Source organism: Arachis ipaensis, chromosome B08, assembly GCF_000816755.2.
Source record: "Arachis ipaensis cultivar K30076 chromosome B08, Araip1.1, whole genome shotgun sequence".
In the NCBI taxonomy this organism is placed as follows: domain Eukaryota; kingdom Viridiplantae; phylum Streptophyta; class Magnoliopsida; order Fabales; family Fabaceae; genus Arachis; species Arachis ipaensis.
This window is the reverse complement of record NC_029792.2, coordinates 19,733,333-19,745,167: the sequence shown is the minus strand read 5'-3', so window position 1 is coordinate 19,745,167 and position 11,835 is coordinate 19,733,333. Positions and strand designations below refer to the sequence as shown.

The 11,835-nt window shown below is 34.0% G+C and overlaps 2 protein-coding genes across 3 annotated transcripts; one reads left to right on the top strand and one right to left on the bottom strand.

Annotated features, from left to right (window-relative positions):
* On the top strand, positions 321-2,263 carry LOC107611999 (transcription factor MYB74-like). Of its 2 annotated transcripts, XM_021109072.1 has the most exons (4): positions 321-589; positions 826-955; positions 1,295-1,616; positions 1,683-2,263. In XM_021109072.1, exons 1-4 carry the CDS (start codon positions 448-450, stop codon positions 2,157-2,159), a joined length of 1,071 nt encoding a protein of 356 aa, XP_020964731.1. In that variant the 5' UTR covers positions 321-447; the 3' UTR covers positions 2,160-2,263. The 2 variants fall into 2 exon arrangements, with proteins under 2 accessions (XP_020964731.1, XP_016169335.1); XM_016313849.2 differs by having other exon boundaries at positions 1,295-2,263.
* On the bottom strand, positions 4,064-10,472 carry LOC107613096 (ubiquitin carboxyl-terminal hydrolase 14). The gene is made up of 20 exons (XM_016314948.2): positions 10,146-10,472; positions 9,682-9,853; positions 9,413-9,525; positions 8,993-9,329; positions 8,633-8,727; positions 8,225-8,358; positions 8,085-8,141; positions 7,902-7,979; positions 7,544-7,598; positions 7,423-7,464; positions 7,063-7,143; positions 6,494-6,692; positions 6,351-6,408; positions 6,149-6,271; positions 5,813-5,901; positions 5,633-5,722; positions 5,144-5,311; positions 4,908-5,026; positions 4,683-4,812; positions 4,064-4,517 (listed from the first exon to the last, which is right to left on the bottom strand). The coding sequence occupies exons 1-20, from the start codon at positions 10,257-10,259 to the stop codon at positions 4,339-4,341; spliced, it is 2,433 nt and encodes an 810-aa protein (XP_016170434.1). The 5' UTR covers positions 10,260-10,472; the 3' UTR covers positions 4,064-4,338.

The window sequence follows — 11,835 nt, the reverse complement described above, 5'->3', positions numbered from 1 at the left end:
ATACGTAGCAATAATATTATTGAGCTAGCATGCTAGCTAGCTAGGGTTACATTAATTTTGTGGTGAGATGGTGTTAGAGAAAAGAGTTACATGACAGGGTGACACATACATATATACAGTGAATATAAGCCTATAAGATGCTTTAATTTAATTTCTCATAAAATGTATTTTTTATTCTTTACAGTAAGACACGTCTCCTAAGTAATGAACAAAGGACGGTACCGAATCCCATTGACTTAGATTATGTTCCTTACATTGCTTTCTCATCCTTCTTCTTCCCCCTTTCTCTAACTATTTATATATATATTCTATGCTTTCTTATTTATTTCCTACTCGTTATTATTGCTTGCAAGTAGTAGAGCAATAACCTTTTTTCCTTTATCTCCTTACAACAAGCTTAAGTGTTCATAATATTTGTTTTTTAACTTAATTAAGTAATTAATCATCATGGCCAAGTCTTGTTCTAGTGAAAAGAACAATAATAATGGATTGAAGAAGGGTCCATGGACTCCGGAGGAAGATCAAAAACTCATTGATTACATTCAGAAACATGGGCATGGCAAGTGGCGAACCCTTCCTAAGAATGCAGGTACTTTAATTTAATTTGTGCTACCTTAGCTACTTAATTATATTATAACCCTTAACTATATAATAATGCCCAATTATATTCAGAAGCCACTTTTAATTAATAATCATCTTAGTTAAGTGTACGTGTGTTAGATAATAAGGTATTATTATACATTTATGTATATACTTAACATGAATATATTTGTAATGATTTAATAATCTTGAATGAACATGTATGAATACATAATTAATATATAGGATTAAAGAGATGTGGAAAGAGTTGCCGGCTAAGGTGGGCTAATTACTTGAGGCCTGATATAAAGAGAGGAAGATTCTCATTTGAAGAAGAAGAAATGATCATCCAGTTACACACTGTTTTGGGAAACAAGTAAGATTATTAAATCAAACCTAGCATGACCTAAATAATGTTCCTTGTTTATTTTTTTAATGTGCATGTTATCCTTCATTTTTAATTAGTCTATGTATAAATTATATTAAAGAAGAACCTTTTTGAATTTGCACATGTAATATACAGAATTATTGCCAACTAATTCATAGACTTTTCGATTGTGTAAAGAATTAAAATTCATTTCATATATATAGTTAGAATGCTAGCTAGGCAAGGAAACTACAGTACTGTTCAAAGTCAATTATATATGCTTAACTTAATTAATTTGAACAGCATTATTTATAATTGAACTAAACTTTTTTGTGTAATGCTTATTAGGTGGTCTACAATTGCTGCTAATTTACCCGGAAGAACAGATAATGAGATTAAGAATTATTGGAACACTCACATCAAGAAGAAATTGTTGAAGATGGGGATTGATCCAATTACTCATACACCACGCCTTGATGTTCTTCAACTCTCTTCAATTCTAAGCTCAACCTTATACAATAACAATAATTCACCCCAAATTAATAATAATTATTACCCTACCCTCTTTGGTATTGGATCATCAAGTGTTGCAAATAATCCAAGCCAAGTCCTAAGTTTGCTCGCATCTCTTCTATCGTATCAAAGCAGAAACAATGACAACATTTTAAATCAGCAGATTCGAACAGAATTGTCTCCGACAGAAAATAACAGCAATTTTAGTCAAAAATATTTCATCCAACAAAACCAACTTGGTACTATTAGCCCTCTATTATTGCAAAATCAAATTCACCTTAACCCTAGCCAAGCCTTCCAACCAAACCAACCTTGTGCTAATAATTTTCATGTGGAAACCCAAAACATGAAATCAAAATTAGAGCCTCAAATCCCTTTTAACCATCAAAATACATTACCAAATTTGTGGCACTATAATGGTGGCGGTTACATGGCTAATCAACAAGGTTTTCCTTCCTTGCTGGAAAATAATCAGATTTTGTGTCGTGAAGAGATTATGGCTAATTTCAATTTGATGAACTCAATGTTATCCACTTCTACAGCTTCATCTTCTAGCCCCAGTAATTTGAATTCATCATCTTCAACAACATTTGTCAATGGGACAACAACCACCGAAGATGAAAGGGACAGTTATGGAAGCAACATGTTGATGTATAAATATAATATATCAAATAGATTGAATAACTCTGGACTTTTGTGATTGCATTGAACTCAGTTTTATCATTTCAAGTTGTGCTGTAATATGCTCATTATTATATTATTAGTTTTGTCAATACTTTACATTTGTTTAGTTCAGTTTTAAGACTTTTATTTGAAGGTTCTTTTTTATAACACTCATGAATTTATTATTTACTAGATGATTTATTATTATTATTATCTTGCAAGATTCGTAACTAACTATATAAAATATAATATCACATTTACTTAATTTTAATAACCCAAAAAATTTAAACCCAAAATGGCACGCTGTGTCACAGAACTCATGTATATTAGATTATTACTCCTTTGGTATCTAATTAAAGAAATATGCATAATATATATATATATGATAATTACATCTACCAAGTGTTTTGTTACATGAAACAAGCTCTATATTATCTTTTGTCTCCACCAATCACAATGTTTTCTAGTCTGATACATAATATAGATACACATGCATAATTGAACATAGGTAATTTATACTTTATTAAAATAAAAAATGTAAGGCAACTATAGAGATAAATAAACATACATTTCAATTGGCAACTGGCAGAACATAATTGATGGGACAGAAGATTTTCATCCTTTGAGGATTTGAGATTTCGTCCACACAACAAAGCATATATGGATAGCTTGATTAATTAGTTTATAATTCAAATTGTTCAAAAGTTAGGCAAGTCCTAGTGAGCATGTACCATGCATTAATTAACTAATCAAACAATGTGTGAACATTGCTCCATCCCTGAGAGATAGCTAATCAAGCGAATGGTAACTTTATTTAGATAATTTTCAAAAAAAAAAATTAGGTGAATAAATTATTTTTGTATTTACATTTAATTAAGTATATTTTTTCTTTTTCTTATGTCTCTTCTATTTTGTTCTTCTTCAATTAAAAATTTTTATTATCAATCCTTAAATTATTTAACCAACTTAATTAAACTTAGTTACTAAAATGATTTGGTCATATAATATTACCGATTTTTAAATGTGACGTTATTGGCCTATTGTGGATAATAAGTCATCGATGAAGACGGTTAATTAATTAAAGTTACCATAGTGTGGTCACATACAACTCTAGGTTTCTTGCATGTTGCAAATATGTAATGAACAATAATCTCGTAAATAGCTTAGATAGATTTTTGCGAGTCTTGTATGGAAAGAAATTGGGGTATAAATAATTGCTGAAGAAGGAACTCTAAAGACTAGTTATTCTGGATGCATTTCCATATTTGGGAGGGACCACATAATTGGAATTTGAAAGTGAAGAGAAAAAGCGAATTGTGGAACTTGAACGCTACACTGAATAGAAACACATACACTCATAAATCATCATCACAACAGTCTACAACTTCTTCCGTCTACGCATCTACTAAACTGTTTCAAAGCTTTGACTCCCTCTCCTTTTTTCTCTGTTAAAGTTCCCAATAAAATCCACTACATGTTTCACGTGTCGTAAATTAAAACATAACATGAATAAGAAATAAAGTATATTCTTTATCTCTAAAATGTCTTATTTTAATTTTATTCTAATGTTTCAATTATACTTTGAAAGTTAACACTCGACACAGATATTGACGTTGCAATTATATGCTACCATATCACTAACATATAACAACTCTCAGCTGACACATCAACGTAAACGTATTCACCTGAAAGCCGAGTCCTAAGATATGTTCCTCGTAACACTATTTAAAGTTCTCTGAAATTTAAAAATATTTTGTCGTCCCATCTTTAAATATATTAGATGCAGTGTGGTCTATCTATATCCTAAAAGATTCTCTTAAAATTCACCTTGAATATATCAACAAACCAAACACACATTAGTTCCTTAAACTTCCATTCAACTTCTACACTAAGTAGTACTTGCCGGGATATAATGTGAAACACAATCTCGTGCATAAACTGATAAACTCACTAAATAACGCTTTGCTATTCAATTTCTAAACAGTCCATTTCTATAAATATCTGAAAAAGGTATGAACGTTCGGTCTAGTTCTCACAGAATGGAAGCACAACTGGCAGACCCAAAAAATAATGGTACAGCCAAAGATGAGTGTTTACCATGCCACCAAGAAAGGTATGTAGTGTAGGTAGCTGGTTTGTGCCATTCTATCCTCTTTACAGATGAAATGTTCATCATCACAATGTTCAAACATGTGATCAAAAAAACAGTATCTAATTCAACCATCAATCCTCTCGAAAAAATATAGATAGCCCATGTCCTTGGGAGGATTGACCGAAACCGCAACCTTGGCGTCATTGAAAATAACCCATCTACCTTCTTTCAAAATGTGAGCTACATAGTGCCCACAATGTGTCGAGGTTCCCATGTGGCTAACAATTCCTATAAGTCGATATTCTGTGAAAAGCCAAAGGTACCCAAAAATTAATTAAAACCAACATGAACACTTAAATGAAAAATAATGGAATATGAGCAGAGAAGTAGGATGAAGTATCACACCATAGGGCAATGACAATTACAGCATATACCAAAACAAAGTAATTGAAAAAGGTAATAACTTACTTCCTCCTCCATCTGACAAGCCAACATCATTTGAAGCAGAGGTTGTGTTTGATGCACTAGCATCCATACTAGAAACTGATGCATCGGGATTGCTGAATATCCACTCTGTTGCCTTCTCAATGTCTTCACCCTACAAGGCAGGTGTTACCAGTTCAAAGACTGTCTGGACGAACTCACCCAACAAAATCCAACAACGGGGAGAGGAAAACATCATAGAATAATTACCGATGCCTTCAATGCCTTTCGAGCAACATGATCTTCAAATCCAAAAGAAATGAGTATGTCCACTTTTGATTGATCAACGTTGTCAGAGCTGTTCCCTTTTGAAATAGGACTGTCAATATCTAATTAATAGAAAAAAATTACCATTATCCCCTGAATATTAGGTTTACAACAAAAAGCAACCACAGGATCAGCTAAAAGTAATTGATTCGCATGACAAAGGAAAGCAAAATAGAAACCTGGATCATCCATGTGAGATAGTAACCAATTCATTGCCTCCTCTACTCCAGCATTTGAGGTGTTAATAGCTGCCTTCTGACAATGAAGCTGGTTAAAACCCATGGAAACCAGCTGTGCCACAATGTCTTCATTGGCGGAAGGTTGGTTTGAATCCTCGTCAATGGGTTCTGTGCAACATGATGCAGATGTGGTTAGTTAACTTAAATACCATCTTCGAAAACCAAGTAACCAACATGGAATTCTAATAGAGAACATATTACACAATACAAGCAACTCATTCAAAAAATGAAAACTTGACATGGTAAACAACCCATTGATGCGACCGAATGGATAAATAAGCATATATAGAATACATATCCAGACTGATTAATCCCAACATAGTTTAGTTGACACAAGCATGTTTCTCTGAAATCAAATATATAGTTTAGTTGACACAAGCATGTTTCTCTGAAATCAAATATCTATTATCTACTTAAAAAGTCACATACCCGCATCTGGTAACAGTTCTTCCCCTGGGTGATGACCTTTGCTACGCATATGATTAATATCTATGATATCAGGAACATCTATGTACACATCTGAAAGAAAACAAGTTATTAGTAATATGAAATTCTTTGAAAAATAATACTAGGCAAAGTGCACTAATGACATCTTGATAGAAGAATTACCAAGCTTTTTGGGCACCCATCCCTCCTCCATAACGAATTTCCTCATATGTAACACGAGGTAATCAGGGAATGATGTGAAACCAGCTGTCCTGCAGATCAAGAGTTTCAGAAGCAAAATTACTTCCAATGTACTATTAATAATAACACCACCACTACTTAGGACAGCAACAAAATATACCAACCAATGCATATTTTTATCTACCCAGCACAAATGAGGATAACAGATTAAATTTCTCATGAAGCCAAGGAGCCATGAAATACCATATGTAACTTCTATCCTATATGAACCAACATGCATGTCATTGTAATATAAGCTAAATTTTATTGAATGCTCACTTCAATGCTGTTGTCTTTGCTTTCAAGGCAGTGCTGTAAAAATCATGTATCTCCTCAGGAGCTGAGAAGTTTCTAAGGCAAGCTTCTAAAGGAACTCTTGGACGTACAATCTCTTCGGCCGACCTATTGGAAAAAATATCATTAGAAAAACCTATATAAGCAAATCTAGGAAATAGCAAGATTCCTGAGAATCTGGACTTACACATCCTTCCCTTCAGAAAGCTTCTCTGCTTTCAATTTGCGAAATAATTCCATTTCTTCTGCAATTCTCAAAGAAACAAAAGCACTAGATATTAGATCTAAATAATTCCCATTTAAGTCCAGGCTTATGATTTGAAAAACCACCTTTATTAGTTGCTTCGTGCAATGGGATATTAAGAGATAGAATGTAGTCTCGTCTTTTATTATATGCAACTTTTCCAGATGAACACAAGATTCGATCTTCAATACCAAACTTGAAACACTTTGCAGGATCTAGTTCAGCTTTCCCAGCATTAGATCTTTCAACTTGATCGAGAAAATGAAGGAAAAATTCTAAAGCATCCTAACAATATGTTGGAAACAAACTGTAAGAGGATAGCATAATAAATGTCCCTAAATGGAAAAAATCTAGTATATCGAAAATAGAAGGAACAAATTATTTTCAAACAGAAGTCCTTAAGTTGTCAGTTTTAGCGCTAGTAATAGGCCAAAATTAATTATAAGACGTAAAATTCATCATAACAATTGTAAGTAAAACATATCTACTTCCCATCTTCTAGTGCCTTGTGATGAGAGGAAGATACATTCTAAGGTTCATATATATATAGCATAAAATACTAAAATTAGATTTCAATGCAAGTTCATAAATAACTATGGACATCTCCAGCAACATAATAACACACTATTGATTCCTGTTAAGGGAATAAAAATACCTGTTGCCGCATAGATGAAAATTCAGGATGACTGGCAGCAATCACAGACTTGAACATACGTGGAGGTATCCCTTCCTGTTTCTAATGTTTGAGTATATTGCAGAGGGAAACCAGAGAAAATAGGAAAGAAAAAACTAATCAAAATTAAAAACAATAAGATGAAACAAATAAAAAATTCTGATGAATGCGCATTAAAAAAGAAAAAGGGGGGAGGGGGACCCATTGACAAAAACTAGTAGTGAATATAATCCTAGAAAAATACACTGCCCGCAGAGGAAACTGATCAATTAAAAATTTTAAGTATTCATGATGACAAAAGCTGACTAGAAATCGTAGTCATCAAAGAGATAGAGAAATTACTGGAGTCTTAGTTGTGGCATCAATGCTTGAATTGTCATCATTCTGGAGGAAAGAAGGTGATATTAAGAACAGTAACATATCTGAACATATCTTCAACAGAAATGTATTGATGGTTACGCACCTCATAAACTGGCATAGAATATTTGCCAGATAGTAGACCATGGGCCAGTTTTGTCCTGGAGTAAGACGAACCATTATTATACTTTTCTTTTGAAGATTTTTGTATGGGAAGATAAATCTGTTTTGAAGAAGCTATTCGTTATTTATAACCTTTTGCTTTATTAAGAAGAGAGAATGTCATGTGTAATTAATACCCAAATCCATGTTTACCATCCGAGAAGTATAATAGTATATTATAAACAAAAGATCCACAGATGCAGTGCCGAAGTTGTTCCAAGAATTAAGACACAAAGCACATACTGATTTAGAAAAGAGATTGCAACAGATTTCTAATAAATTACAATAATCTAGTTACTTACAGTTGCATATTCAAGTCGACGGTTGGATCAGCAGGAGCCGTCTCAAATGCCTTTTTCAGACTTTGGTTTATATAGTACCTGCCACACAATCATACCAGATATAAGATATTGAAGCAACTGCGAAATTGCAAATATGGTTCAAACAATTTGAAGAAGGCAAAAATATACAAGACACGAACAGACCTTGAACAGAATGATCTTGTTGTGAACACAACTTGCATAGTTGCTGCCAAGTAACAACTGAAAGAAATAAAAATGAGTACAGTAGAAAGCAGATAAAGTAGTACACTGTAGCAACCAAGAGTCAAACAGGCCTACTCTACCTGTTGCCAAGATTGACCAATCCCGTGTATCCAGGTCCAAAAATTGGTTCCTTTTCCTCTCCACTTTCTTGGATCCGATTCCAATCGAAATTGGTATTGTGATCAAGTTCTCTTTCGGCGGTCGTCATTTCAGTCTGAACATAATAAATTGGCAATTAGATAACATGTAACATTCAAACTCTTATGTGACATCATGTCCACTGCATAAACATCCAACAATACTCACATTAACCTAATGCTTAGAAGGGGAAGAAGCTTGACAAGCAATCGGCATATATTTGCACAATGAAACATTTTCTTTTTAAAGATGGTCAAAGGGCACAGTCATAAGTTCGGGTGAAAAAATACCACGGAATTCAAGTACCATCAGGAATATATCAAGTTATCAACACAAGAGAAAGAATTAACCTTTTGCAGTGATGAGAAGTCAATGCCAAAAAAGGCCAGATGCTGTGCTAGATGTGGGTCTAAGACGCTGTTGTCCTCTGGATATGAGTAAACGTCTGAGCTGCCAAAATACATTATCCATAATTAGCACCGAATGTGAAAACAAAAAAAAATTTAAAGGAAAAAAAACCTACTAGCCTCTCCTTCACATTACTTATTTAAAACCAACATTATAGCAAAACAATGAAGTTTGTCAACATAATGATCATGTGGGCAATGGTAACCCTTCATGATTGCAAAGTGAATCAGGCAATACAAGTAAATCATTGAAACTACTAGGACTATAAGAATGTCAAAGCACAATATGCTGTAGGGCATCACCTGCTGCTTCCAAATCAGCAGTGATAGTCCCGAGCTTTACAGCAAGAGGGTAGCCTGTCTCATTGTAATGCTCAACAGCATGGTTGTTTCCACCACTTCCATCCCAATTTCGCCTCCCACAAAGAATCATCCCATCAGTCAGATTTAGCCAAAGATTATCCGTCTTGTCACACTTGGCACATTTCCAACCAGACGGAGGGATGACAACACCATTGTCAAGTTGCTGTAAATTCATTGCATAGGTACTAACTGTTTTCTTATCAGCAGTCCAAGCTGCAACCTGCTCCTTCCGTTCAGCACCCTCAGCTAGTACTATAGCATCTGCAGCCAACCTTACCTGGAGTATTTTTAACGAAATAAGAAAAATAAAAAAGAAATACACCACCATAACAAAAGACAGAAAGAACCATAAACAAGTACCTTCTCTGGCAATTCAACAGATGGGAATGGAAGAGATATATAGTTTGGTAAAATGACTATACTATGAGTTTCTTCATATTCGGGTTCATTGTTGTCGAATCCCCCTTCAACCCCTACAAATCAACAAGATATATAAAAGATGATACATCCACAAAAAGAACAGCAAATTTGTCAAACTGGTAGAAAGCCCCCTTATTCATCACAGAAAACAGCAGAAGCAACGGCAGAACACTGAATATCAGAGCAAGCTTAATTTTCATTTCACGAACCTATCGCCAAGCGGGTTGGTTTCTTGGTAGGCCTGTCTTCTGGAACCAGCTTCTTGGTCTTCTTTACATGCAAATAAACAGGGTTACCAGTCTTCTCGAAATTCCAACCCACACAGTCCTTCCCAAAGGCAAGGAAAGTGAACATGTCGATGTACAACCCACCCTCTGACTTCTGAAAAATAGAATTCAAAAAGAAAATGATAATTCAGAACCAATCAACATGCATCAAATTCAACTCACAGTGCAGCTCAACATTCAACAACAACAACAATATCTATATATAACCTATCATTTGAATAAACAAAACCCATCAAAGAACTGATTTTGATTCCATTTCCAGCTAAAATGAGCTAAGACAGTAGGAATCCAAAGAAGAAGAAAAATTGCTCAGTGAAGCTCTGATATTCAGGGGTGAAAAAGAAAAGAAAAACCCTAATAGTAATTTGATTTGGAATTTAGCTTACGGGGGTATCGAAGGAGAGGCAGCATTCATGCTTGAAGATGCGATTGGTGGGTTCGGGGATGCGAACGCGGGAAAGATTTGATCGAAGCAAATCCATAGGCTCCACTTCCATCATCGATTATTCTTTACCAAACACACCACTCGCGACACTGTACCCTAGAAAGGAATCCTTTTTGGTCTCCGAGAGAGAGATAGAGAGAGTTAAAGAGTTATTTGAGTAGCAGAAGAAATGAAGAAGAGGGGTTTGGTCTGGGGTTAAGAAAAAGGAAGAGAATCGGTATTTGCCCTAAAACACTATGCCAAGTTAAGTATATCCTTTGTACCTACCTGCTTCTACAAAACCCAATTGGGCTTCTCTGTCCTTTTCTCTTTTTTAAGTCTCTTGTGCTAAAAATTTGGCACAAACGGTTAACGTTGGAAAAAATTCACTTGTCCGCTTAAGTAAGTGTCAGAGTTCGAAATCTGCTTTGTGTATGCAGTAATTTATTGGCAAGCAATGACCCTTAAATGGAGGTCAGATCCGCGACGGATTAGTTCTTAACCTGTTGGGTTGGGGGATATTGTTTGGGTAAACCAAAAAAAAAAGATCATATATGTATGACATCATAGTTAGAGAAAATAAAAATAAGTTAAGTTTGGTGGAAGTTACCTTATATTAGGAGCCTAAGTTTGTTTGAAGTGTAACATTATTTGGGGTTCAAGTTTGCTTGAAGTTCAAGACTATTTGAAGTTTAAAACTATTTGAAATCCAAGTTTGTTCGAAGTCTAAAACTACATGAAGTAGAAGTTTACTTGAAATCCAAGGTTATATCAATTAATTTAGATTTTTTTTCTCTATAAATATGATTAGTTTCAATAAATTAGAGAAATTTTCTTTCATTCATACACTCACTCACTCTAAGAATTCCTAGTCACACTAACGTACGGAAATAAGAGTCACGAGTCCATATAAGTATTGGGAGACTCCATTTTGCTTTTCAAATATTCTCCACATACGAGTCATTTACACATATAAGTTCATACAAGTTTCTTTAACCTAATTCACCTCACGCGCCACTATCTAACCAATTTTTCATTCAATGCGCGAATATATAACTGCCTTTTTCGAAAGGATTTCGTTTCCTTTTTCAAATTTTCTCATCGTTTTCGATCTACGTTCTCTTCCATCTTTGTGTTTCTCTTCCTTCGTTCTCTACATTCTCTTTCTTAGTTTTTCGCAATTTTCCTTCGATCTCTATGTTTTTTAAATCAAGCTCTAAAATTCGTTTTGAACAGTTATCTTGTTGTTAAAGATAATGAATGATTCAAGTTCAGATGATCAATTGAACCAGAACGAAATGGATTATTATTTTGAATCCAATCAAGTGGCTGAGGTACAGTTTGATTCTAGTTAATATTTTTGTTGGTAATTTATGATTCTATAGGTGAATAATATTGTTCTTGTTTGTAAAAATTGTTGTTCATCATTGATGGTTTGAATTGAAAGTAATGTAGGAGTTCTGATAAATCTGTTCCATTTTTGTTTTGGTGTATATTAGAATTTTTTTTGTGTATTGTGGAAACTTTTCGGTGTATTTATAGGTTCAGAATTTTTGATTGAACAAGGGTGAATTGTATTATTGTTTTGAATTGAATCAAGTAGTGAGGTGTGATTTGAATCTAGATAAAGTAGTTTGTTAGTAGTTTATAAT

Excerpts from the sequence above, each read along its gene's own strand:
- LOC107611999 (XM_016313849.2), top strand. The coding sequence starts at position 448 with ATGGCCAAGTCTTGTTCTAGTGAAAAGAACAATAATAATGGATTGAAG. Across the intron at positions 590-825 it reads AACCCTTCCTAAGAATGCAG|GATTAAAGAGATGTGGAAAG; the intron begins GTACTTTAATTT and ends ATTAATATATAG. Across the intron at positions 956-1,294 it reads CACACTGTTTTGGGAAACAA|GTGGTCTACAATTGCTGCTA; the intron begins GTAAGATTATTA and ends AATGCTTATTAG.
- LOC107613096 (XM_016314948.2), bottom strand. The coding sequence starts at position 10,259 with ATGATGGAAGTGGAGCCTATGGATTTGCTTCGATCAAATCTTTCCCGC. Across the intron at positions 9,526-9,681 it reads ACCAACCCGCTTGGCGATAG|GGGTTGAAGGGGGATTCGAC; the intron begins GTTCGTGAAATG and ends GTTGATTTGTAG. Across the intron at positions 5,902-6,148 it reads GCAAAGACAACAGCATTGAA|GACAGCTGGTTTCACATCAT; the intron begins GTGAGCATTCAA and ends CTTGATCTGCAG.